Source organism: Aquarana catesbeiana, linkage group LG02 (genome assembly GCF_042186555.1).
Source record: "Aquarana catesbeiana isolate 2022-GZ linkage group LG02, ASM4218655v1, whole genome shotgun sequence".
In the NCBI taxonomy this organism is placed as follows: domain Eukaryota; kingdom Metazoa; phylum Chordata; class Amphibia; order Anura; family Ranidae; genus Aquarana; species Aquarana catesbeiana.
Window position 1 is genome coordinate 335,718,990 of NC_133325.1, and position 23,031 is coordinate 335,742,020.

The 23,031-nt window shown below is 39.3% G+C and overlaps 1 protein-coding gene across 2 annotated transcripts in view; it reads right to left on the reverse strand.

The window, feature by feature from the left end:
• CFAP47 (cilia and flagella associated protein 47) overlaps positions 1 to 23,031 on the reverse strand; it is a 769,322-nt gene that overhangs the window by 474,641 nt on the left and 271,650 nt on the right. For both annotated transcript variants that reach the window (XM_073614843.1, XM_073614844.1), the window contains exons 33-36: positions 17,739 to 17,876; positions 15,308 to 15,494; positions 102 to 199; positions 1 to 21 (exon numbers count right to left, since the gene is read on the reverse strand). The exon at positions 1 to 21 is cut by the window's left edge and continues 96 nt beyond it. In XM_073614843.1, coding sequence (XP_073470944.1) covers positions 1 to 21; positions 102 to 199; positions 15,308 to 15,494; positions 17,739 to 17,876 — 444 coding nt within the window. The remainder of the gene's footprint in view (positions 22 to 101; positions 200 to 15,307; positions 15,495 to 17,738; positions 17,877 to 23,031) is intronic.

A 23,031-nucleotide genomic window follows, 5' to 3' on the forward strand; every position in this document is an offset into this window, starting at 1 on the left:
GTCTATAAAATGGGAGGAGACCTGTGAAGAATTATAAGTAAATATAGGATTTTCTTTTCATTTCAATGTGAAGGGATTGCAGTACTCAAACTGGTACTTACAAGATATGGACAATAAGCTGCCACCTGTGCTGCAAGGACAAGACCATCTAAAAGGTCTTTATCAAAGTTCATGATCCATCTTGTGGGTGGTATGTCCCCTGTTAAAATAAAACCTAATTAGAAAACAGAACTCTGCTGAACATCTTCACTGCCTACTGCGGCATTGCACTAAAACATACACCAAGACACCTATTTTTATATTCATTTAAAAAAAGAAATAAAAACTCAATGCTACTTTTACATGAGTAATGACATACGGAACATTACTATTTCCCCATTAAATTGAATACAGAGTTCTGACAGAGAAGGAGAAGCCAATGTGGCTTTTTAAGGTACAATATCCAATTTTCAGATGTCAGGAACAAAGGAAAGTATTATTTGTTTATTCTGTTTCATCTATCTCCAAAAAACAAGAGAGACAAATGCATAAATCCTTTATTTTTCGATTTTTCTTGTATTTTATTACCTGATACAAATTACTTGAAAAGCTCATCTCTCACGCTTTCTGATAAGCTGGACACAGATGTGCCCAATGTGTTCTCAAAGTTTTATGCAGGTGGTAATAAACAGTACCTGAATCTGTTGAGTTTCTTTTATTATACATAAACAGATTTTAAAGCTAGAGGCATATTTGATAATCCTTTCTTTTTATCTATCCGGCTAATCTAAATTTTATATATAATGTTGGTAATTTGACCTGATCATCTACATTCTATATATAATACATATATATATATATATATATATATATATATATATATATATATATATATATATATTGTACACACACACACACACAGTTGTGCTCATAAGTTTACATACCCTGGCAGAATTTATGATTTCTTGGCCATTTTTCAGAGAAAATGAATAACACAAAAACTTTTATTTCACTCATGTTTAGTGTTTGGCTTAAGCCATTTATTATCAATCAACTGTTTAAAAAGATTATTGCCAAAAAGAGTGAAAATGGATAGGTGTTATTTGGGTACCTTCATCCTTAACAATATTATATAGAAAAAAGATGGGGGAGGGGAGGAAGGGGAATTCCTACGGACTACTCCAATTAAGTCCCACCCTACCCCCCCAAAAAAACTAATTGGACTATAGCGGTACCTCATGCAAAAATACAATTATAAATAAAATTTAGGTTTATTCAAAAATACAGCAATTTAAAACATCTATATGGTCAAAATATAGATTTCGCACATCACATCACATTACAGTACATCGCTTACAATGAGGTCATTGTAAGCGACCATATAGATGTTTTAAATTGCTGTATTTTTGAATAAACCTAAATTTTAGTTATAATTGTATTTTTGCATGAGGTACCGCTATAGTCCAATTAGTTTTTTGGGGGGGGGTAGGGTGGGACTTAATTGGAGTAGTCCGTAGGAATTCCCCTTCCTCCTCCCCCCCATCTTTTTTCTATATCAATCAACTGTGTTTACTCTCTTTAAACCATAATCACAACAGAAACGACCCAAATGACCCTGATCAAATTTTACATACCCCAGTTTAATACCATGTATTGCCCCCTTTAACATAAATGACAGCTTGAAGCTTGAAGATGACCACTCCAGAACCTTCACTTTATTCTGCTGTAGCCAATGACAGGTCGACTTGGCCTTGTGTTTTGGATCATTGTCTTGTTGGAATGCCCAAGTACGTCCCGTGTGCAGCTTCCTGGCTGATGAATGCAAATGTTCCTCCAGTATTTTTTTTTTTTTCAATTGTTTTTTATTAAAGAGTTTTTGCAAAGTACAAAACAATACAAAGTGGTACAAAATACAAAAAGTACAGAGAATGCACAATACAGCGATATGCAGTTAGAGCATACATTAAATCCAGTATTAAGATAAGCTATAGAGGTGTGATGATGCAAGGTTTGAGCAGGTAAAGTTTGTCCTCAAAAACAACGTAGTGTATTTCTGTAAAACAATAACTGTAGGAAGAAACAGGGAGGGTAAGGGTTTAGATGGATAGCAACGAGGGTGACAATAACTATTTCTGAATAAGTAGTTTGGGTAAAATACGAGTATTAGTGTAATCATGAATATACATTCCTAAAGACATGCCTTAGTCTACTTTGAACCAATCTGTCCATATTTTCCACTGGATGTCAAATATTTTCCTCCTTCCGTCCTTATTTGCTAACAAGGATTCATAGGTGTAATTACTCTGTGTAATTTCAAGTACTTCCGAGACATTGGGTACCTTATTGGATTTTCAATTTCTAGCTATTAATGATCTGGCTGCTAGGAAGATGTGTGTGACCACCGTGCGAAAGCAGGGAGGGAAGGTCTCAATGCCTAAATTTAATAGGGCTACCCCAGGGTCCGGTGGCGTCAGAACTCCTGTGATTTGTAAAATGCACCTAAATAAACTCTTCCAAAAACTGGTGAGATGTTTGCAGGACCAGAACACATGTATGATGTTTCCTACAGCACCACATTCTCTTCAACACAGTGGGGAGCGAGAAAATGTTGCCATTCTGTACGGTGTAAGGTACTATCTCTGAGCCAGTTTTTGGGAAAGTTCCCAGTGGTTTACGCATGTAGTGGCTTTGTATGTAGTTCTGAATGCATGTTGCCATTGGATCGGTGTGAAGGATTTACCTAGATCTAATTCCTATTTTTGATAAGGGAGGGAGTTAGTGAAGGTAAGCTTGTTTTGAAAAAGATTGTAGAAAAGGGAGATCCCTTTGGGAGGGGTAGGTAACTTTGTATAGAATTGCCATGCTGCGTCTTGAATGAATATGAGAAAGGATTTTAATGATTTCAAAAAATGAGAAACTTGAATATGTTTATAGAAGTCGGTGTCCTGATTTTTCTCCGCTAGGGGTTCGATAATAAGGTTGAAAATTGAGGGGGACAGGGGGCACCCCTGTCTTCTTCCATTAGTAATGGAAAAGAAGAGAGATAACATATTTGAGGTGTAGACCTGTGGACAGGGGGTGGAATATAATAGGACAGCAGATAATATAGGGCCTGAGAATCCAAATTTTTTGAGGGTCTGGGACATGTAGCCCCAGTGCACCCTGTTGAATGCCTTCACCGCATCCAAAGAGAGCAGCAGAGAAGGCACCCCACAGGCTGCAACATGGTGTATGATGTCTATAACTCTTCCCGTGGCATCAGATGTCTGTCTGCCCGTGGTGAAACCTGTTTGGTCTGGTTTGATCACAGTTGGTAGGATTGGAAGAAGTCTATGGGCCAGGATTTTGGCATAAAGCTTAACATCAGTATTTAACAAAGAGATAGGTCTAAAGTTGGCTGGCGTAGTAGGATCTTTACCTGGCTTCGGAATGGTAACTACATACGCTTTGAGCATTTCAGAGGGAAACAAGGCAGAGGACATTGCTTCAGAATAAACCAACTGCAACGTGGGGGAGAGGACCTCATGGAAGGTCTTATAGTAGCTGTTTGGTAATCCATCCGGGCCCAGGGATTTACTGTTAGGGAGAGTTTTAATCGCCTTCCGAATCACAGGCTCTGTGATGGGTGAATTAAGGGACTCCAATTGTGGTTCAGATAATGAGGGGAGTGCGAGATCTGCCAAGAAAGTTTGAATGGCTTCATCAGAGGGTTGTGGAGTGTTAGGGTCTTCTTTTAAATTGTATAAAGAAGAGTAATAATCCGCAAAGGAGTTTGCTATTTCCTTAGGATTATAGATTTTGCTTTTGTCTGAGTTACAGATAAGGAAAGGAATGTTAGTTTTTGCTTTACAATCTTTTTAGCTGCCAGGTTGCCAGAAGAATAGTGGGTCAATTTAAGGGATTGGATATGTTTGTCATACTGCTCCAACAGCATAAGCCTGAGGTCGGAAGGCAGCTTTGTCAATTTGTTTGCTATAGAGATGTCGGAAGTGCTTTTATTTTGAGTTTCTAAGAATTTGATGTCAGAAAGAAGAGAATCTAACTTTTGTGTCCTCTGCCTTTTTGCCCTCGAGCACAGTTGGAGTATAATGCCCCTAATAAAGGCTTTGTGAGCACACCATACAGTAAATGCATTGGATACAGACTGAGCATTTAGAGCAAAATATTCATTTAGATGTTTGGTTAAGGTAGTAACTTGGGAAGGCTACTGAAATAGCCAAGAGTTAGCACGCCAAATGTAGGCAGGCGTTGAGGTGTGGCCTGCATGCAGTGTGGCCTGCATGCACTGTGATAGATACAGGGGCATGGTCAGACCACGTGATATCGTGTATGACAGAGGTGGAGATTTTTTGAAGCAGGACTTTGTCAACCAGGATTAGATCGATGCAGAAATATGAATTGTGTCTGGAGGAATGAAAGATAAAGTCACGTTCATTCGAGTGTTGACATCTCCAGGCGTTATACATTTCCTCTGCATGCAGTAGTGGTTGTATTGAGGGTAGGGGGCATTGTGCTTTAGAGGTAGTGTTCATCTTATAGTCCACCGTTATGTTGTAGTCCCCACACATTATTACAGCTCCACGTTTAACTGATTCAACCTTACAAAATAACTTTTTCGGGAAACTGAGCTGGTGGGTATTCAGTGCATATAGGTTGACTATAGTGTAGGGGTTACTGTTGAATGTGCCCACCAGAATCAGGTATCTACCCTCCAGGTCCGTGTGCGTCTCCAGGAGGGAGAAGGCCACAGAGTCCCTGATGGCAATGAGGACCCCTTTCAGCTTTGTAGAAGCTGAAGCTTTAAATATATGTGGGAATTTTCTGTGGCTAAAGGTAGGAGCATTTGAGGCCAACCAGTGTGTTTCCTGTATGTACAGAATGTCAGAGTGCAGTTTGAGGGCCTCTCTCCAGACCAAAGCTCATTTTGCTGGGTGGTTAAGGCCATGGACATTAAAGGAAGTCACTTTGATAGCCATGTCTGATAAGTGGGAGGGAGAACTAATAGTACCTTATATAGACCAGGACTCCTCCAGAAGGTCCGCGATTGGCAGACTGTGAACGATGGTGTAGAATAGGCCATCTTCACAGGTGAATGTTCACTTTCCATCTCATGCAGGGGGGGGGGTAGGGAGTGAAGAACATAAAAAATAATAGGGAGAAAGTCAAAGAACAAACAGGTAACTGACAAAGTAAAAAGGTAGATTCCATCTGGAATCTGGGGGCAGGTTTGCTGCCCATTACTCAAGGAGAGGAAACTTGTAGACTGTGAGCTCCATATTGACATAGGAATCGTGTGGTTTAGGTTGCTGAATACTGCGGAGGTACTCAGATGCTATGTTTTTTATTTTTCTGCTTGTGCGACACAACACGCCATTCATCCTGGACATACATCTTGGAGGTGGATGGAGACCTCTCAGGAGATTGTTCTGGCAAGATGTCCCATGCTCTTAACAGGGCCAGACCTTCTTCTAGACAGTCAGATAGTCAGCTTTGTTGGGTAACCCCACCTGTATAGTATACTATGGTTTCGGAGAGCTTTTGTAACGGGTAGAAAGGATTATTCTTTTACATGGAAGAAGTGCACCCGCATCAATACATCTCTAGGGATATTATCTGAGAGATGGGACAGTTTGGGTAGGTGGTGATTTTTATCAACAATCAGTTCAGAGGCTGGTACAGAGGGAAGATAGGCTGCCATGAAATCTTGGGCATATTGGTTGAATTGTGCAGGTAGGATAGTTTCAGGTATGCCACGCAATTTCACGTTGTTCCTACGTGATCGGTCCTCAAGGTCGGCGACCTTTGCTTTAAGCCATGACATTTCATCAGACTGATCATTGTGTGCATCTACTAGTGTGTTATATGAGGATGCATATTCACCCATCTTCTGTTCCACATGGTCAATTCTGCCCCCCAGCTCTCCTACTTCAGTCTTAAAATTCCTCACACACTCCATCATATCAGCATGGAAGGAGAGTATTGGTAACTGTAAGCGCAAACACACAAGTCCATATATAACAGGAGATATAAAGAGCTGAGCAACTTAGTCCATAGGGGACAGGCTGGAAGTTCAAGGGTTAAGTGGTAACCGGTAATGTAATGGTTAAAGTAGGCTGGTAGGCTAGGCGGCTGCTGTCCTCAGAGAGCTGGCTCTGTGATGAATGAGAGAGGGGTAGGGAAGGAAGTGCCACCTGAGTGTAGTATTAACAAATGATGTTTAATGACACCAGGTAAAAACACACTTACAGGATAAAAACATATAAAGGGCTCATCTGTATAGGTATGTGGTCCTCAGTGTTCCCTCTGATCCTGTGGTGGTGACACTGCAGGGATGCTGGGCTGTAGAAAGTGGATTACCAGATCACAGGTGAGGATGGTTACCTTTAATAGCCATTCAAACTCTTTTGTGTCAACTTGTGTGCATGTTATCAAGCCAAAATCGCCAGGGTATGTAATTTGTTGATCAGGGTCATTTGGGTAGTTTCTGTTGTCATTATGATTTAAAAAGAGTAAACACAGTTGATTGATAATACATGGCTTCAGCCAAACACTAACTATGGGTGAAAGAAAAGTTTTTGTGTTATCATTCATATTCTCTGAAAAATGGCCAAGAAATCATAAATTCTGCCAGGGTATGTAAACTTATGAGCACAACTGTATATACTATATTACCAATTCAACATATATAGGGAGTTGGGACTTTAAATGAAGCAGATGGATAGTTTAAAGCCTCCACTATCCATCTGCTTCATTTAAAGTCCCAACTCCCTATATATTTTGATTTGATTTCGGGATGGAGGCACCTGAGGGTGCTTCATTTAAAGTCCCAAAACCCCCTTTCTATATACTATATTACCAAATGCATTTCTGGAAGAATGGTCAAACATTCCCATAGACACTCCTAAACCTTGTGGACAGCCTTTCCAGAAGAGTTGAAGCTGGTATAGCTGCAAAGGGTGAGCAAACTCAATATTGAACTGTACGTACTAAAGCCTCGTACACACGATCCGATTGTTGGCCAACAAAGCACCTGATTTTTGTCCAAATGGGAACTTGTCTTGCATACTAACGGTACACAATTGTCGGCCAACAAACACTAAAGTAGTGACGTACTATGCCCCTTCTGCTAATTTTGTGTTTGGTGAGCATTGATTCCGAGCATGCCTGTTTGTACTTTTGACTTTTGTGCAACGGACTTGTGTACTGACGATACCAAAATCAGACAACAGACCGTTGTCTGCTGAAAATTTACTAGCCTGCCATCCAACATTTGTTGGCCGAAAGTTGGACAACAATTGTCAGAAGGAGCATACTAACAGTCAGATTTTAGGACAACAGTCTGTCAACAGACAATCCCCTGCCAACAATCTGATCGCGTGTACGAGGCTTACATAGTAGGTGAGGTTGAAAAAAAGACACAAGTCCATCAAGTCCAACCTATGTGTGTGATTATGTGTCAGTATTGCATTGTATATCCCTGTATGTTGTGGTCATTCAGGTGCTTATCTAATAGTTTCTTGAAGCTATCAATGCTTCCCGCTGAGACCACCGCCTGTGGAAGGGAATTCCACATCCTTGCCGCTCTTACAGTAAAGAACCCTCTACGTAGTTTAAGGTTAAACCTCTTTTCTTCTAATTTTAATGAGTGGCCACGAGTCTTGGTAAACTCTCTTCTGCGAAAAAGTTTTATCCCTATTGTGGGGTCACCAGTCCGGTATTTGTAAATTGAAATCATATCCCCTCTCAAGCGTCTCTTCTCCAGAGAGAATAAGTTCAGTGCTCGCAACCTTTCCTCATAACTAAGATCCTCCAGACCCTTTATTAGCTTTGTTGCCCTTCTTTGTACTCGCTCCATTTCCATTACATCCTTCCTGAGGACTGGTGCCCAGAACTGGACCGCATACTCTAGGTGCGGCCGGACTAGAGTCTTAGATTCCCCCAGAGGTTCTCCCCCCAGTGTAAAGATTGCATTCATATTTTTGCCACCCAAATGCATTATTTTACATTTTTCTACATTGAACCTCATTTGCCATGTAGTCGCCCACCCCACTAATTTGTTCAGGTCTTTTTGCAAGGTTTCCACGTCCTGTGGAGAAGTTATTGCCCTGCTTAGCTTAGTATTGTCTGCAAATACAGAGATTGAACTGTTTATCCCATCCTCCAGATCATTTATGAACAAATTAAATAGGATTGGTCCCAGCACAGAACCCTGGGGAACCCCACTACCCACCCCTGACCATTCTGAGTACTCCCCATTTATCACCACCCTCTGAACTCGCCCTTTTAGCCAGTTTTCAATCCATGTACTCACCCTATGGTCCATGCCAACGGACCTTATTTTGTACAGTAAACGTTTATGGGGAACTGTGTCAAATGCTTTTGCAAAATCCAGATACACCACGTCTACAGGCCTTCCTTTATCTAGATGGCAACTCACCTCCTCATAGAAGGTTAATAGATTGGTTTGGCAAGAACGATTCTTCATGAATCCATGCTGATTACTGCTAATGATATCGTTCGTATTACTAAAATCCTGTATATAGTCCCTTATCATCCCCTCCAAGAGTTTACATACTATCGATGTTAGGCTAACTGGTCTGTATTGGTGCTACACTGGCTTTTCTCCAATCAGCTGGTACCATTCCAGTCAGTAGACTATCTGTAAAAATTAGGAACAACGGTCTGGCAATCACTTGACGGAGTTCCCTAAGTACCCTCGGATGCAAGCCATCTGGTCCTGGTGATTTATTAATGTTAAGTTTCTCAAGTCTAATTTTATTTTGGTCCTCTGTTAACCATGGAGGTGCTTCCTGTGTTGTGTCATGAGGATAAACACTGCAGTTTTGGTTACTGAAGCCCCCTGATTCACTCGTGAAGACTGAGGAGAAGAATAAATTCAATACCTTCGCCATCTCCCCATCCTTTGTAACCAGATGTCCTTCCTCATTCTTTATGGGGCCAATATGGTCTGTCCTCCCTTTTTTACTGTTTACATACTTAAAGAATTTCTTGGGATTTTTTTTGCTCTCCTCCGCTATGTGTCTTTCATGTTCTATCTTAGCTGTCCTAATTGCACCTTTACATTTCCTGTTGCATTCTTTATAAAGTCTGAATGCTGAGGATGATCCCTCAACCTTGTATTTTTTGAAGGCCTTCTCCTTTGCTTTTATATGCATTTTTACATTGGAGTTAAGCCATCCAGGACTTCTGTTCGCTCTTTTAAATTTATTACCCAATGGGATACATTGGCTAATGCCCTTATTTAATATGCTCTTAAAGCAAACCCATCTCTCCTCCGTATTCTTTGTTCCTAATATTTTATCCCAGTTTATGCCTTTTAGCAAGGTTTGTAGTTTAGGGAAGTTGGCTCTTTTGAAATTCAGTGTCTTTGTATTCCCTTTATGTTTCCTATTTGTGTGATTTATACTGAAACTAATTGACCTGTGATCGCTGTTACCTAAATTGCCCCGCATTTCCACATCCGTGATCAGGTCTGTATTGTTGGTAATCAGTAGATCCAGTAATGTTTTATTTCTAGTTGGTGCATCTACCATCTGACCCATAAAATTGTCCTGCAAGACATTAAGGAACTGGCGAGCCTTAAATGAATGCGCGGTTCCCTCCGCCCAGTCTATGTCTGGATAATTAAAATCCCCCATTATGATAACACTTCCCATCCTTGCTGCTACTCCAATTTGTGATAGGAGATCCGTCTCCACTTCCTCCCTCAGGTTAGGGGGCCTATAGCATACTCCCAGTATTATTTTCCCCTTAGCTTTATCCCTTTGGAGCTCTACCCATAAGGATTCCACCTCCTCTCTAGCTCCCTCAGTGATGTCATCGCTCACATTCACTTGTACATTATTCTTGATATATAGGCATACCCCTCCCCCTTTTTTACCCTCTCTATCCTTGCGGTATAGGGTATACCCTTGAATGTTTGCCAGCCAATCATGAGAGCTGTTGAACCAGGTCTCTGAAATTCCCACAAAATCCAAATCCTCCTCGTACAACAGTATCTCTAGTTCACCCATCTTGTCCGCCATGCTCCTGGCATTGGTGAACATGCCATATAGTTTAGACCGGTCGCATATTGTCTTCGTATTGGGTGTTTCGAGATTGCAACTAGGACTTGCTACTATACTCACCTTGTGTTTTTGTGCTTTGGTTAACCTACCACTAATGCCCCCAATACTACCCTCTGGAATATCTTCCGCGCTGGCTATCTCTGCCTCTGGACCCTCCCCCCCATCGCCTAGTTTAAAAACCCCTCTAACTTTTTGGCCATCTTCCTTCCCAGCAGATCTGCACCCTCCTCATTTAGGTGCAGTCCGTCCCTTCTATAGTACCGGTTACCGACTGAGAAGTCGGCCCAGTCCTCCAGGAACCCAAACCCCTCCTTACTACACCAGCTCTTCAGCCACTTGTTTACTTCCCTAAGCTTTAGACTGGGATGCCATTTAAGTTCATATACGTGCAAAGGCAGGCGTCCCAATACTATTGATAATATAGTCTGTCTGTGTGTGTATATATATATATATATATATATATATATATATATATATATATATATATATATATATATATTTTTTTTTTTTTTTTTTTAGGTGCATGTGTAATAATTAGAGATATTAATTACTTCTCACAGTGATTACACCAACCCCCTCCCCGCTTACAATGCCTTCCTGAACTTAGATGCTGGCTCAGGGATGCCTGTGCAGTTCTTGACTGTGTTGTCTGACACCCCCTTTATCAGCCTCTCACATTGTGACTTACTACAAATTTACAATGCTGTAGTCTGATCTTTGAGGAACAGAAGACTGGAAAAAATGCTTTTTTCTGCTACAACCAGACTGATGATGTTATCTCAGCCCAGGCAAAGTCACTTAGTTAGAGCGCAAAGATGGCTATTTTGTGAAATGTCACAGAAATGTATTCATGCAGACAAGCTATAGAAAGGTCCACTTTAAGGTTTGAAAAGCGTATCTCTGTTAATAACACAGAGCAGTCAATTCTTTACGTAATAGAAGCAGTATGAATTTACAAAAGAAAGTACCAAGAAGCTCTGAGATAGGGTCTACTATGCATGACATGGAAAATGTATGTCATAATATTTCTCGAGCAATGCAACATACTGATGTATTACACATTAGAAATTGGTAGTACATGTACTAGGGAACAAATGGCATGTGGTAGGGGGGCACAGAAAATCAATAATGTGAGTTGAGAAAAAATTTTAATAGGCTGGAAATTTTTTATATATTCCCTTCCAAGTTTTGATGAAGAGCATTTTTTAAGTGAGATTGTAAACTGACAGCCTTGGTAAGCAAATAATCATTTACATGAATAATTAAGAAGAAAAACACATACCTATTAATAACAAACACAGAACAAACCCTGCAGTTAATGCAGTGGAATTTGTCAGTAAAGAGGGCTAAGTGTGATATATTTAGGGCCAGGTCCATCAATAGCAACCTTTTTCTTTCTGCCTTCTAGTGTTCTTATATATCCGTGTAAGAAATTAAGCTTCCCTGATAGTGAATGAACCAATAGCTTGGCCTCAGAAGACCTTGTCTGAGAGTTGAGATGAAATACTTGGTGTAAGTAGAAAACTAATTACAGGTGTCTGGCTAGAAAATCCAAGCTATATCAAGGCCTAGGGCACTGCTGTTCTCATAACTCTGAACATGAGTTTAATTTATTTCTTTGCGATAATTCTGACATGAATCAGGAATTACAATTCACAAAGATATACAATTCCCCGCACAAAAAAGTTTAATCAAAGGACAACTGCATAGCAATTAATGTTATATGTTAGCTTCTGGACTATGTCTTATAATTAAATAAAGATAGGTGGTCCAATGTACTATGATTACAAACATACTAATAGAATGCACGTACGACGAAGAAAAAGGAAGTTCAATAGCCAGTGCGGCTCCTTCTGCTTGATTCAGAGCATGCGTGAACTTTTGTGCGACAAATTTGTGTACACACGATCGGGCTTTCCGACAACAAGTTTTGTTGTCAGAAAATTTGAGAACCTGCTATAAAACATTTGTTTGCAGAAATTCCGACAGCAAATGTTCGATGGAGCATACACACGGTCAGACTTTCCGACAATAGGCTCACATCGAATATTTCCCGTCAGAAAATTCAACCGTGTGTATGCGGCATAACTGTATTATAGTAATAAGGTCCTCCATCACATTTAGGATCAATACAAAGGGACAAAAGCCTGGTATTTGTCAACAGTTTCAGGACTCCTTGAGATTTCTAGAAATTAACCAAGAATACCAGGCACATCTGGGTAACCGCACTAATCTTTGGTTACCATTTTACATTGGTACACAAGTAATTATGTATGTTTGCAAATAAACTGACCATAAAACAATCTCAGTTAAATTCTATTAAAAAAAAAAGAATGCAAGAAGTGCATGATCAGCAGGATGAAGTAAAGACGATAGAACACATTTTTAGGGTATCAGGACATGACCTATATGCTAATTGCTCTCCCAGAAAACTTAGTAAATTAACTATCGGTTACTTAGGGAAGACTTTGTAATAGAACTCACATAACTACTTCTCTAAGTTCCTATACCTATAAAGACCCATCAAGCTATCTAAGATTCTGGGGTGGATTAAAGGCAAATAGGCCGTGCAAGCAAAATTGTTCTTTTTTCTATTCCTTACATGTGAATGGGTATTTCTTTGCAAAGTGAAACCACATTCACTGAACTCTGGGCCACATTCCCTTACAATATATGATAAAATCAGCAGAGCTTCCCCTCATTTCAGAGCTACCCCTTAGATTTAGAGCGACTGCACTTTCACTAGTTGGGACATTTAAAACTGATTGAGGACCTAAACTATTTTCAGGCTATTTAGGCATAATCTGTTCAGGGCCAATATCCTGCTTCTCCCTGGATGCATTAACAAACAGACCTTAATGTGGTTGTAACCCTAAAAAAAAAAAAAAAAAAAAAAAAAAAAGCTCCTGTTCCCTTGTAGCAGATTAAACAGCACAGCGATTGTGCTGTCTCCCTGCTGTGTACAGAGTCCTGTGTGTTTGTAAACTCTGTTATGTGTAAATAAAAAAAAAAAATCTGTTCTGTGACTCTGGTCAACAGGTCCACAACCAAAATCATTGGCAGGAACCTGCTGACAAATGTGCGCTGTAGCCAGTGACAGCACAGGATAAGCAGGGGGTGTGTGCATGCGCACCCTGAACCCAGGAGAAGCTGGAAGACATACAAGAGAATGTATAAAAAGTATTAAACCCAAAACCAAAAATTTCATATATTGCCACCTTAGCAAATCTTAGATATGGTGGCTGGATTAATTTTCTTTTTTTTAAAGCTTTTTCCCCCTTCTGTTTTTTTGGGAGAGGGGAGTGTAAGATGGACTAGGAGATTGAGATACACTAAAAAATTGAAGCCAAACTCCAGCTCACACTGCAATTACCACCTATTTATGTCCTGTCCCTGTGTGTGTGCTGCCAGTTCCAAGACTACACTGTCCCTGACATCTGTAGCTCTCGCGCTAAAGATCCCACACTTATGAAGAAGTTTAGAAACTTCTTCAGGCTGCAAATGGCACTGCGCCTCTTTCTCTGTGCATGCAATGTGCACAAAGAAAAAAGTAAAATGTACAGATAGTGGTACATAGTACAAATAATGACCAGCATGTGAAATAATGTGACAGTTCATAATAAGAAATGAACAACAAATGTTATTACTGAGAAAGTGTACCAAATAAAAGCCATGTTTCCTTACAAATGTAAAAAAAATATTGAGGTAGAAAAATTAGTTCTAGTGTTGTTGTGAAGTTAAAGTAGCTAACTTTTGTCTGGGTATTTAGGCTTTAAACACTTCAGCCCTGGAAGATTTGGCTGCTCAATGAGCGATACGGCGCTGCGTCGCTTTAACTGACAATTGCACGGTCGTGCGAAGCTGTACCCAAACAAAATTGATGTGTTTTTTCCCACAAATAGAGCTTTCTTTTGGTGGTATTTGATCATCTCTGAGGTTTTTATTTTTTGCGCTATAAACAAAAAAAGAGCGACAATTTTGAAAAAGAACACAATATTTTGTACTTTTTGCTATAATAAATATCCCCAATGTTTTTTAAAAAAGCAAATTTTTTTCTCAGTTTAGGCTGATATGTATTCTTCTACATATTTTTGGTAATAAAAATCGCAATAAGCTTATATTGATTGGTTTGCGCAAAAGTTATCGTGTCTACAAAATACGGGATAGATTCATGGCATTTTTATTATTATTTTTATTTTTTTTACTAGTAATGGCAGCAATCGGTGATTTTTGTCGTGACTGTAACATTATGGCGGACACATCGGACACTTGACACATTTTTGGGACGACTGACAATTATACAGCGATCAGTGCTATAAAAATGCACTGATTACTGTATAAATGTCACTGCCTGCTATCCCGCTTAAAGCAGCAGAAGTATAGCTACGACGGCTGGCAGGAATGTACCGTCCTGCCACAGTATAATGACGGCGGCTGGTCAGCAAGCAGTTAAAGTATATGTAAACCCTCACCAACCCATTCTGTTTAAAATGGAATTGAAAGGCAAAACTCGTGTGTATAGCTATAAAAACATTATAAATACCTTTTTTCCCCCGTTTTATAAGTAATCACAAACCCTCTAAGCTCCTTATGCAGCTGAGAACTGAGAGCTGGGGGAGGAGAAGCAACAGTACACTGAACTTCCCAATGAATGGCTGTGAATGGGGGAGGAGGGGGTGTGAGCAGAAGTCTGATCAATGAAGGAGAGCACTGTAGGGTTGATTTACTAAAATTGGGGAGTGCAAAATCTGGGGTAGCTGTGCATGGTAGCCAATCAGCTTCTAACTTCAGCTTTTTCCACTGAACTTTGACAAAAAACCTGGAAGCGGATTGGTTTCTATGCAGTGCTGCACCAGATTTTACACTCTCCAGTTTTAGTAAATCTACTCCACTAAGTTTCCAGCACAGCTAGAGAACTAACCACGCTTTGCTCTCATGCCTGGTGTGGTCAGTTTTTAATAAGAAAGCAGAGGAACTGACATGAACACCAGGGATTTCAAACAAAGGTAGCAAAACAAAGAACAGGATGCTTTTTCATACAAGTACATGGTACAGCAGGCACATATCAATAATATGAAATGTTAGGTTTACGTACTCTTTGTGATCCTCAGGTTATGCAGGGATTAAAGCCGTGTAAACTAGGAGCTTGCAAGTGGCAAGGTGGTGCCCAGTATTTATCAGGTCATGAGCCATTCTATAAGTATTCTTATCCCAGCGTAAAGAAATATTTTTTTATTTACCTTTCTTACAGTTTTTCCATGCCACTTTTCTCATCTTCTCATAATGAACATTAAGCCAAGTAAGAAGAATTCTTTCTGACGTGGAGTATATATTACTTGACAGAGGCTCGGAACTGATCTTTGGCATGCAGTCTATCACACTCTCATCACCTGTATTTGTCTGTTCAACACGTGAAAGGATCAACACCTATAGAAAAAAAAAAAAACAGTAAAAAAAAAACCTCATTTAATGATGATGTGTGTATTTGTAGATCTGCAGCCTATCAGTCACATAAACCTTGTGTACATAAAACATATCCCCATAATTCAGCCCAGATGGTTGTGGTTTTCGTACAGCATTTAAAATCTATTTGCATCATAGAAATCTATCTCCTTTCATAAACAGAATAGAATATTTTATTAGATAAAAAATTATTTTAGCTTTGAATCACATAAAACAACCAGCAAACACAAGCTGTAGAGATTGAATGCCTTTCCACCAAATTTAATGAGTGGATCTTTCCAGATGATGTTTCTGCTGGAAGAATATTTTTGTATGTATAATATCTGGCCCTGAATACCCCCACAATATTTTCAGTATGCAATCAAGTTTATTTGAATAAGTAGTGCAAAATGTTGTGATATCATACAAAGTGCAAAAAGCCATATGGACCACCTGGATTTTTATTTTCTGAAGCCAAGCAGTAAGGGCTCCTTTACACATGTGGTTGGGGGAAGGGGGGCAGTAAAAATAGGTGGGTGAGCTGTGTTTATACCACCCCACAACTGCCCCCTTAAGGTTGTGGTGCAGTGGTGCAGCATTTACATGGTTGAAACAGTTGGCGAGGAATCAACAGAATGCCTCATCACCACGTTGTCAAACACCTCTGAAAATCTGTTTTAGAGCCTTATAGCTATATATTTATTTTTATAGCTCGCTATTGATGACTTTACATCTTGCTTTTGATCCTATTCCACACCTTCCACAGTTTAGACGTTAGCCATACCTGACACTTTGACCAATTGGGCATTCGTGTCAGCTTTTTTTTTGGGTAAATTCAATTATACATATGAAATAACTTCTTATGGTCATTTGCAGAAATTGTATACCTTCTTATCAATATAGCCCAAAGAAAATTCTGGATTTTTTAAGAATTTACTGTTATATTTAACATTTTTCAATAATGTTTTACAACAAAACAACCAGACACATTGTGATGAGGTGGGTTAAAAGGAACCAAAAAGCTGTATACAGTTTGGGATATGTGGTTCTATTATATTAGGCTGTATCAGTACTATAATCCAGAAAGACCATGTGGACATACAGGAATAATTTGCATGGCTCCATCTACTTTCCTAAAATGGAAGCAATAAACCTCTTCAATCTATGATTGAAGGGAGACCTGCAAACACGTCTGCATTCATTTTACAATAAGAACAAGCTTGTCATTACCCATCAAAAGTTAATGGTAATAAGGGGCAACCATAGGTTATAGAATCTCTGTTGTGTTTTCTTTGTTGTCTTTGTGCCCATTTAAAGCCTCAGCCAATCAGACGAAGCTTTGTATTCATTTATAGACTACAAAGCTTCCCGTGAATGGCTAAGTAGTGCTCAGCCTGACTCTGTTTTGTCCTGAGAGTGGGACAGGAAGTCCCTGTCCCACTGCCAAATCACAATGCTACCGCTACATACAGTTATTACAGCACAACCAGCAAGCATACCTGTTAGAGCAGTAAATAGTTTGTTTGGTCCAACTTGGCCCAAAGCAACTATTTAACAAACATTTAAAAAAAAAAAAAAAAAAAAAAAACATTAAATGTGGAGTTAGGCTTCAAGAGATATCCATCTGATGGGTGTTAGGGAGAACAGGAAGTAAGGGGAAGTCCCCCCAACTAACAGAAATAGCAAGAAAAATTCTAGTTGAGTGAGAATAGTTTAGAACTACTGCCAGAACTGTATTCATATCTGCGTCTCTATAAAATTTTCCTCTCACTTCCTGTCCAGAAGAGGAGTATCAAACAGAACAGGAAATGAACAGAAATCTCCTTTATGAGTACACAGGCAGTATTTCCTGGCAGAAAAAAAAATCTTAACTGAACAGGGACAGCATTTAAGACCTAAGAGACGTTTTAATATATCCCTTATCAAGCATTCCAAAAGGTTTTGGCTGGAGTTAAGGTTTAATCCATCTTCAGCAGTTAAGCTAGCTATACACATTGCAGGCTAATTAAACAGACGTATTTAGAACTACTGTCTATTTAGTATAAAAGCCTACCTGTCAAGATACAAACTGAGTAAAGGTAGGGCTCTTACTACATAGCTTTGGTAGATCCAAAGAAGATTCAATAGTGATTACAGATTCAGATTGTATGGCCATCTTAACTGCTAAAATGCAGCAAATGAAAATTGTGTAGATTAGTTAGCTCATCACAAATAGAAAATCTCTCCCACCTTATATATTTGCAGCAGTACATCTGTCCATGAGCGTCTACTCACACACTGAAATGCAATGTGGCTAATAGGAAACAGAACATTATAAGTGGGATCTGCATTCTTTTTGCTCGAGGTCTGCAGCTTTTGAATCTGATCCTATAAAGACAAAAATGTATAAATGTAATGTAAAAGTTACATTTAATATATAAAAAACATTAATAAATAGACTACATAACAGTATGTCTGTGTATTCTACATGATGTCAGTTTCTGAAAACTTTCAGAAAATGATTTGGCTTTCTTCCCATAGGGCTAATGCAGCTTAGTGCCTGCTGAAGTGAGAAACATCACTGTGTTGGCTGTCATGGTGTGCATCTACTTCAATAATCTAAACCAGTTATATAATGTTAATCTCTGAAGTGTAAACTGCCACAAGGTAAACATTATCAAACAGCTGAGTAATACAGTACTAGAGAGTAAGAAAAACAAGGGTGAGAAAACCATAATCATGTAATGTTAAAAAAGATGTGCGAAAGGTGACTAGGGTTAATGTACTTGAGAAACATAAATGGTGAGGTTGCCAAGTCCAAGATCCTGCTAGCACAATACTGTGAGCCTGTTACCTACTCCCAGCAGTGTTAAAGAAAAAGGTCAGAGATCTATATGTCAGTTTAACCACTTAAGGCCTATTTTTCAGACTCAGTGTTTACAAGTTAACCACTTAAGCCCTGAAAGGATTTACCCCCTTCCTGACCTGCCCTTTTTTGTGTTACGGCATTGCGCCACTTTGACTGACAATTGCGCTGTCTTGTGACATTGTACCAAAACAAAATTGACGTCCTTTTTTTTCCACAAATAGAGCTTTCTTTTGGTGGTATTTGATCACCTCTGCAGTTTTTATTTTTTGCTATAAACAAAAAAAGAGTGTCAATTTTGAAAAAAAGCTATATTTTTTACTTTTTGCTATAATAAATATCCCAAAAAAATATATAAAAAAACTAATTTCTTCCTCAGTTTAGGCCAATATGTATTCTTCTACATATTTTTGGTAAAAAAAAAAATCGCAATAAGCGTATATTGATTGGCTTGTGCATCAAGTTATCATGTCTACAAAATAGGGGATAGATTTATGGCATTTTTATTATTAATTTTTTTTATTAGTAATGGCGGCAATCTGTGATTTTTATCGTGACTGCGACATTGCGGCGGACAGATCGGACACTTTAGACACTATTTTGGAACCATTGATATTTATAGAGCGATCAGTGTTATAAAAATTCACTGATTACTGTGTAAATGTCACTGGCAGGAAAGGGGTTAAACACTAGGGGGCGATCAAGGGGTTAGGTGTGTTCCCTCAGTGTATTCTAACTGTAGGTGGGATGGGCTCACTATAACATAACAGAGATCACTGCTCCCGATCACTGGGAGCAGTAGATCCCTATCATGTTGCTAAGCAGAACATGGAAATGCCTTGTTTACAACTCCCCGTTCTGCCACTCCATGCCACGATTGCAGGCCACCGGTGGACATAGTGTCTATGGGACCCGCTAGCCGTCGATGATGGAGTGACGTACGGGTACGTGGTTTCGCGCACCCGTGCCATTCTGCCAACGTATGTCGGCGTGAGCCGGTCGGCACTTGGTTAAAATCATTTTTTTTTTGCTAAAAAATTACTTAGAAGCCCCAAACATTAAATATTTTTTTTATAACACCCTAGGGAATAAAATGGTGATTGTTGGTGATTGACTTTCTGTCACACCGTATTTGCACAGCGGTCTTACAAGCACACTTTTTTTTTTAGAAAAAATACACATTTTTGAATAAAAAAATAAGACAACGGTAAAGTTAGCCCATTTTTTTTATATTGTGAAAGATAATGTTACTCCAAGTAAATTGATACCCAACATGTCACGCTTCAAAATTGCGCTCGCTCGTGGAATGGCAACAAACTTTTACCCTTAAAAAATCTCCATAGGCAATGGTTAACAATTTCTACAGGCTACCAGTTTTGAGTTACAGAGGAGTTCTAGGGCTAGAATTATTGCTCTTGCTCTAATGATCACGGTGATATCTCACATGTGTGGTTTGAACACTGTTTTCATATGCGGACTCTACTCACGTATGCATTTGATCTTCCAACAACATCCGGATCCTTTGGCTGCCCCCCTGTGCCCCGCTGTGTAAGCTGGAACGCATGCCCGCGTGGAGGAGACATGAAAGGCTTTTTTTGACTGCGAAGTCACCCTGACATGCAAGCAGCCCCAGTGCCGGGTAGGCACCAACCAATGTAAGCGGCCATTTGGCTTTTTAATTTTAATAAATGGTTTTACGCTATGGAGACTGTTTTTGTTTCCTATGTATCCTTATCCTATCTTGAATGAGCCTGACGGGAATGATCCAAGCCTATAATACCAACCACAGCCCGGCCATCCATGTGAGCAGGCACAACCCTGCACAAGCGCTAGTGACTCTCTTTTTAACTAAAGGAGTCATTGGTATCTGGTAAGCAGATATCTACTACTTCGAGGTGTTTTCCTTTTTTCGTTTCTTTGGTGATGGAAAACCTTTTGTTTACAGCAACAAGATTGGGATAATATTGAAAGATATCACTTCAATCACTTTTTTATGTGGACAATCAATCACTATATATGTTTTCACTAATGTGGGCACTTCAATGTGTAATCTAACTATGATTTGTCAATATTATGATTTTCATTTTTTTTGGTAACACAGGAGATATATTTATTTAGAGCACTTGAATAGTATGGTATCTAGCGCCCCCTAGCTTTCTTACATTTCCATTTTTTTGGTAATGCAGGAGATATATATATATTTTTTTTGGAGCACTTGAATATTATGGTATCTAGCGCCCCCTATCTTTCTTATGATCTCCTGTTAACCATAGAAGAGTTACAGCCAAACAAGCTTTGGCTGTACTTCTGCTCTAACCTCTTAGGTGACAACTGTATGATTTTGAATTTCCCATTACTTTCTGTCTTAGTGACCGTAATCAAGGACAAATGAAGAGCAGAATCTCCCTAATGGGAGAGCAATGAAAAAACTGACACGGTTCTAATCCTTGTTCAATCCAAAATTTTAAAAATACATTTTTGGTTATAGATACCCTTTAATGATTCCAGTGGTTTTGGTTATGGATACAGTTTAATGAATACAGTGTTTTACTGTGCCAGTCACACCACCTGAATCTCTTAGATGCGAAAGATGTACACCAATCAGCACAATATATGTAAGAGAAAATACAGCTTCTCTAAAGCTGTGCACATATATTCACAAAGAAAATATGTGCAAATGTATAGTGCTGTTGTATATATTTGTTTTATTTAATATTGTCAGGGCAATCATTTTGAGTTGAGTAAATTCCAAACTTTATCATTGGATGCATGCCTTGAATGTACAGTTAAATAGGTGGGTTTAATTCCACTATAAATAATATCACTGTTTATGAATCTTTCACATGTATTATGTTAGGGTACATTCATCTAGTTGCAGTGCATTTAATTCATGTGTGTTACCATGCATTATTTTGTACATTAACATGTGTTGCCTTAAAGAACAACTATCCTCCCCAGGGGACAAAGTGTGGGGTCCAGTTCTGACTGGTGGCTCCTTTCTCCCCAAAACGTATCTCAACTGCTTTAATGGCCCAGTTATCTATTTTTCATTAAACTGTTTCTTAGGGCTTGTTTACACTTGCAAATTATACCCCCGTCTCACTCGGCACAATACAATGCCACCTCATGGCCTGTCAAATGCTCTTCGAAGAGCGGCCCAAATGCAGGTCACTCTTCAGAGAGAAGAGCAAGTGTAAACGAGCCCTGACTGTGTTTTTCTTTCTCCTTGTAATATCATCCATGAGCTTTCGAACCTCTACTTTTCCCCATCACTTTGTTTATTTGGAGCGAGCAGTGCACATTAGTTGTTGTTATGTTCACCGCTCTATGCACACCACACATTCTAAAGTCCTTAGTCCCTAGTTCATGTCAGGAGCAAACAAGAGAGGGTGACTACGTTTCATACAACGGGACCATGGAGAATGAGTTTAGCCACCCTCTAACAGGAAGTCAGATCACAGCAGCAAATCAAAGGAATATGGAGATTTGAAGAAGACTGAGTGCAATATAAGATACTTTTTCTTAAAGCTGCTGTTAAAGGGAATGTACTGTATATTGGTTTTGTACATACCATCTTTCTTTTTTTAGTTCTTCTTCATTTAGACAAATATAAAAAATTGTACATAATGTAGTATTTTATCCCACAAGCAAAGGTAGTTCTAGGTTCCTTTTTCATGTTTTTAAAAAGGTACTGAACTCTGGAAGCAGTTCCCAAAGAGGGCAGGCAGATGGCAAAGAACAAGTATTGTTCTATCTTGGTAGGGAGAGGGCTAAGTTTCTCATTTCAGAGCCTCTAGGCAAGAAGAACAATGAGCAACCCAGAATAAAATCACCAAATCTCAATCCCAAACTCATGGAACTAACAGCATTAGGTCTCCTTAGATCTCCCAATGCAAATGTACAGCTATAAGGCTGTACAGAAAGAAATGCTTAGGCACACTTACATATCAGGAAATGCAATGCTATTTTTTGCAATTTGCAGACAAATGGTACATTTTTCAGAGTACTGCTTAGACACAATTTACATTTCTAAATGTTTTCTATAACATAGTAAATCTTAACTTTATGGGGTCAGTTTTACTTTAATTGATTAAAGTTTGCTAATTTGATGACTCTCAGTTTTAAGCGCTTTCAGCAGCTGGTTTTATCGCTTACTGAATATGAAGCTTCTTCGTCTTTTAATCCTTGCCTATGTTCCAGTCTGGGCAGTTGCCATGTCTGCTGCACCAGGTTTTCTGTTTCAGGGTGGCTTCTTTCTCTTGTAGCATCCTTTAGAGCCACCCTTGCATGCAGGAACAAGAGGTGTGTCTCCCTACACTGTGTACATCAACAGGAACAGAAAGCCCCATAGCCTAGGATGGCAAAAAACTCCCATGCTCCTCCCTCACCCCCTTTTCATTCTCCAAGCTAACAGGTCGGCTTGGGATTGCACTGGCCACTGTTACCTCTTCCCTGTGAACACTGGAAGTTCAGGGAAGCAGCAGTGAGAAAGCAGGAGCCATCCGCATTGAAAGTTGTAAACTGCAAGTGCTGGGGTAAGAATTGTAATAAATTGTTCACTAGGGAATGTTTATTTTATTTTGCTCAGTGTGTTAAATTAAAAAAATGTTGAAGGTTTAACCACAATGACTAACACCTTATCGCTGAGCTTAGCCCCAAGTTTCCTTCCTGAAGTAT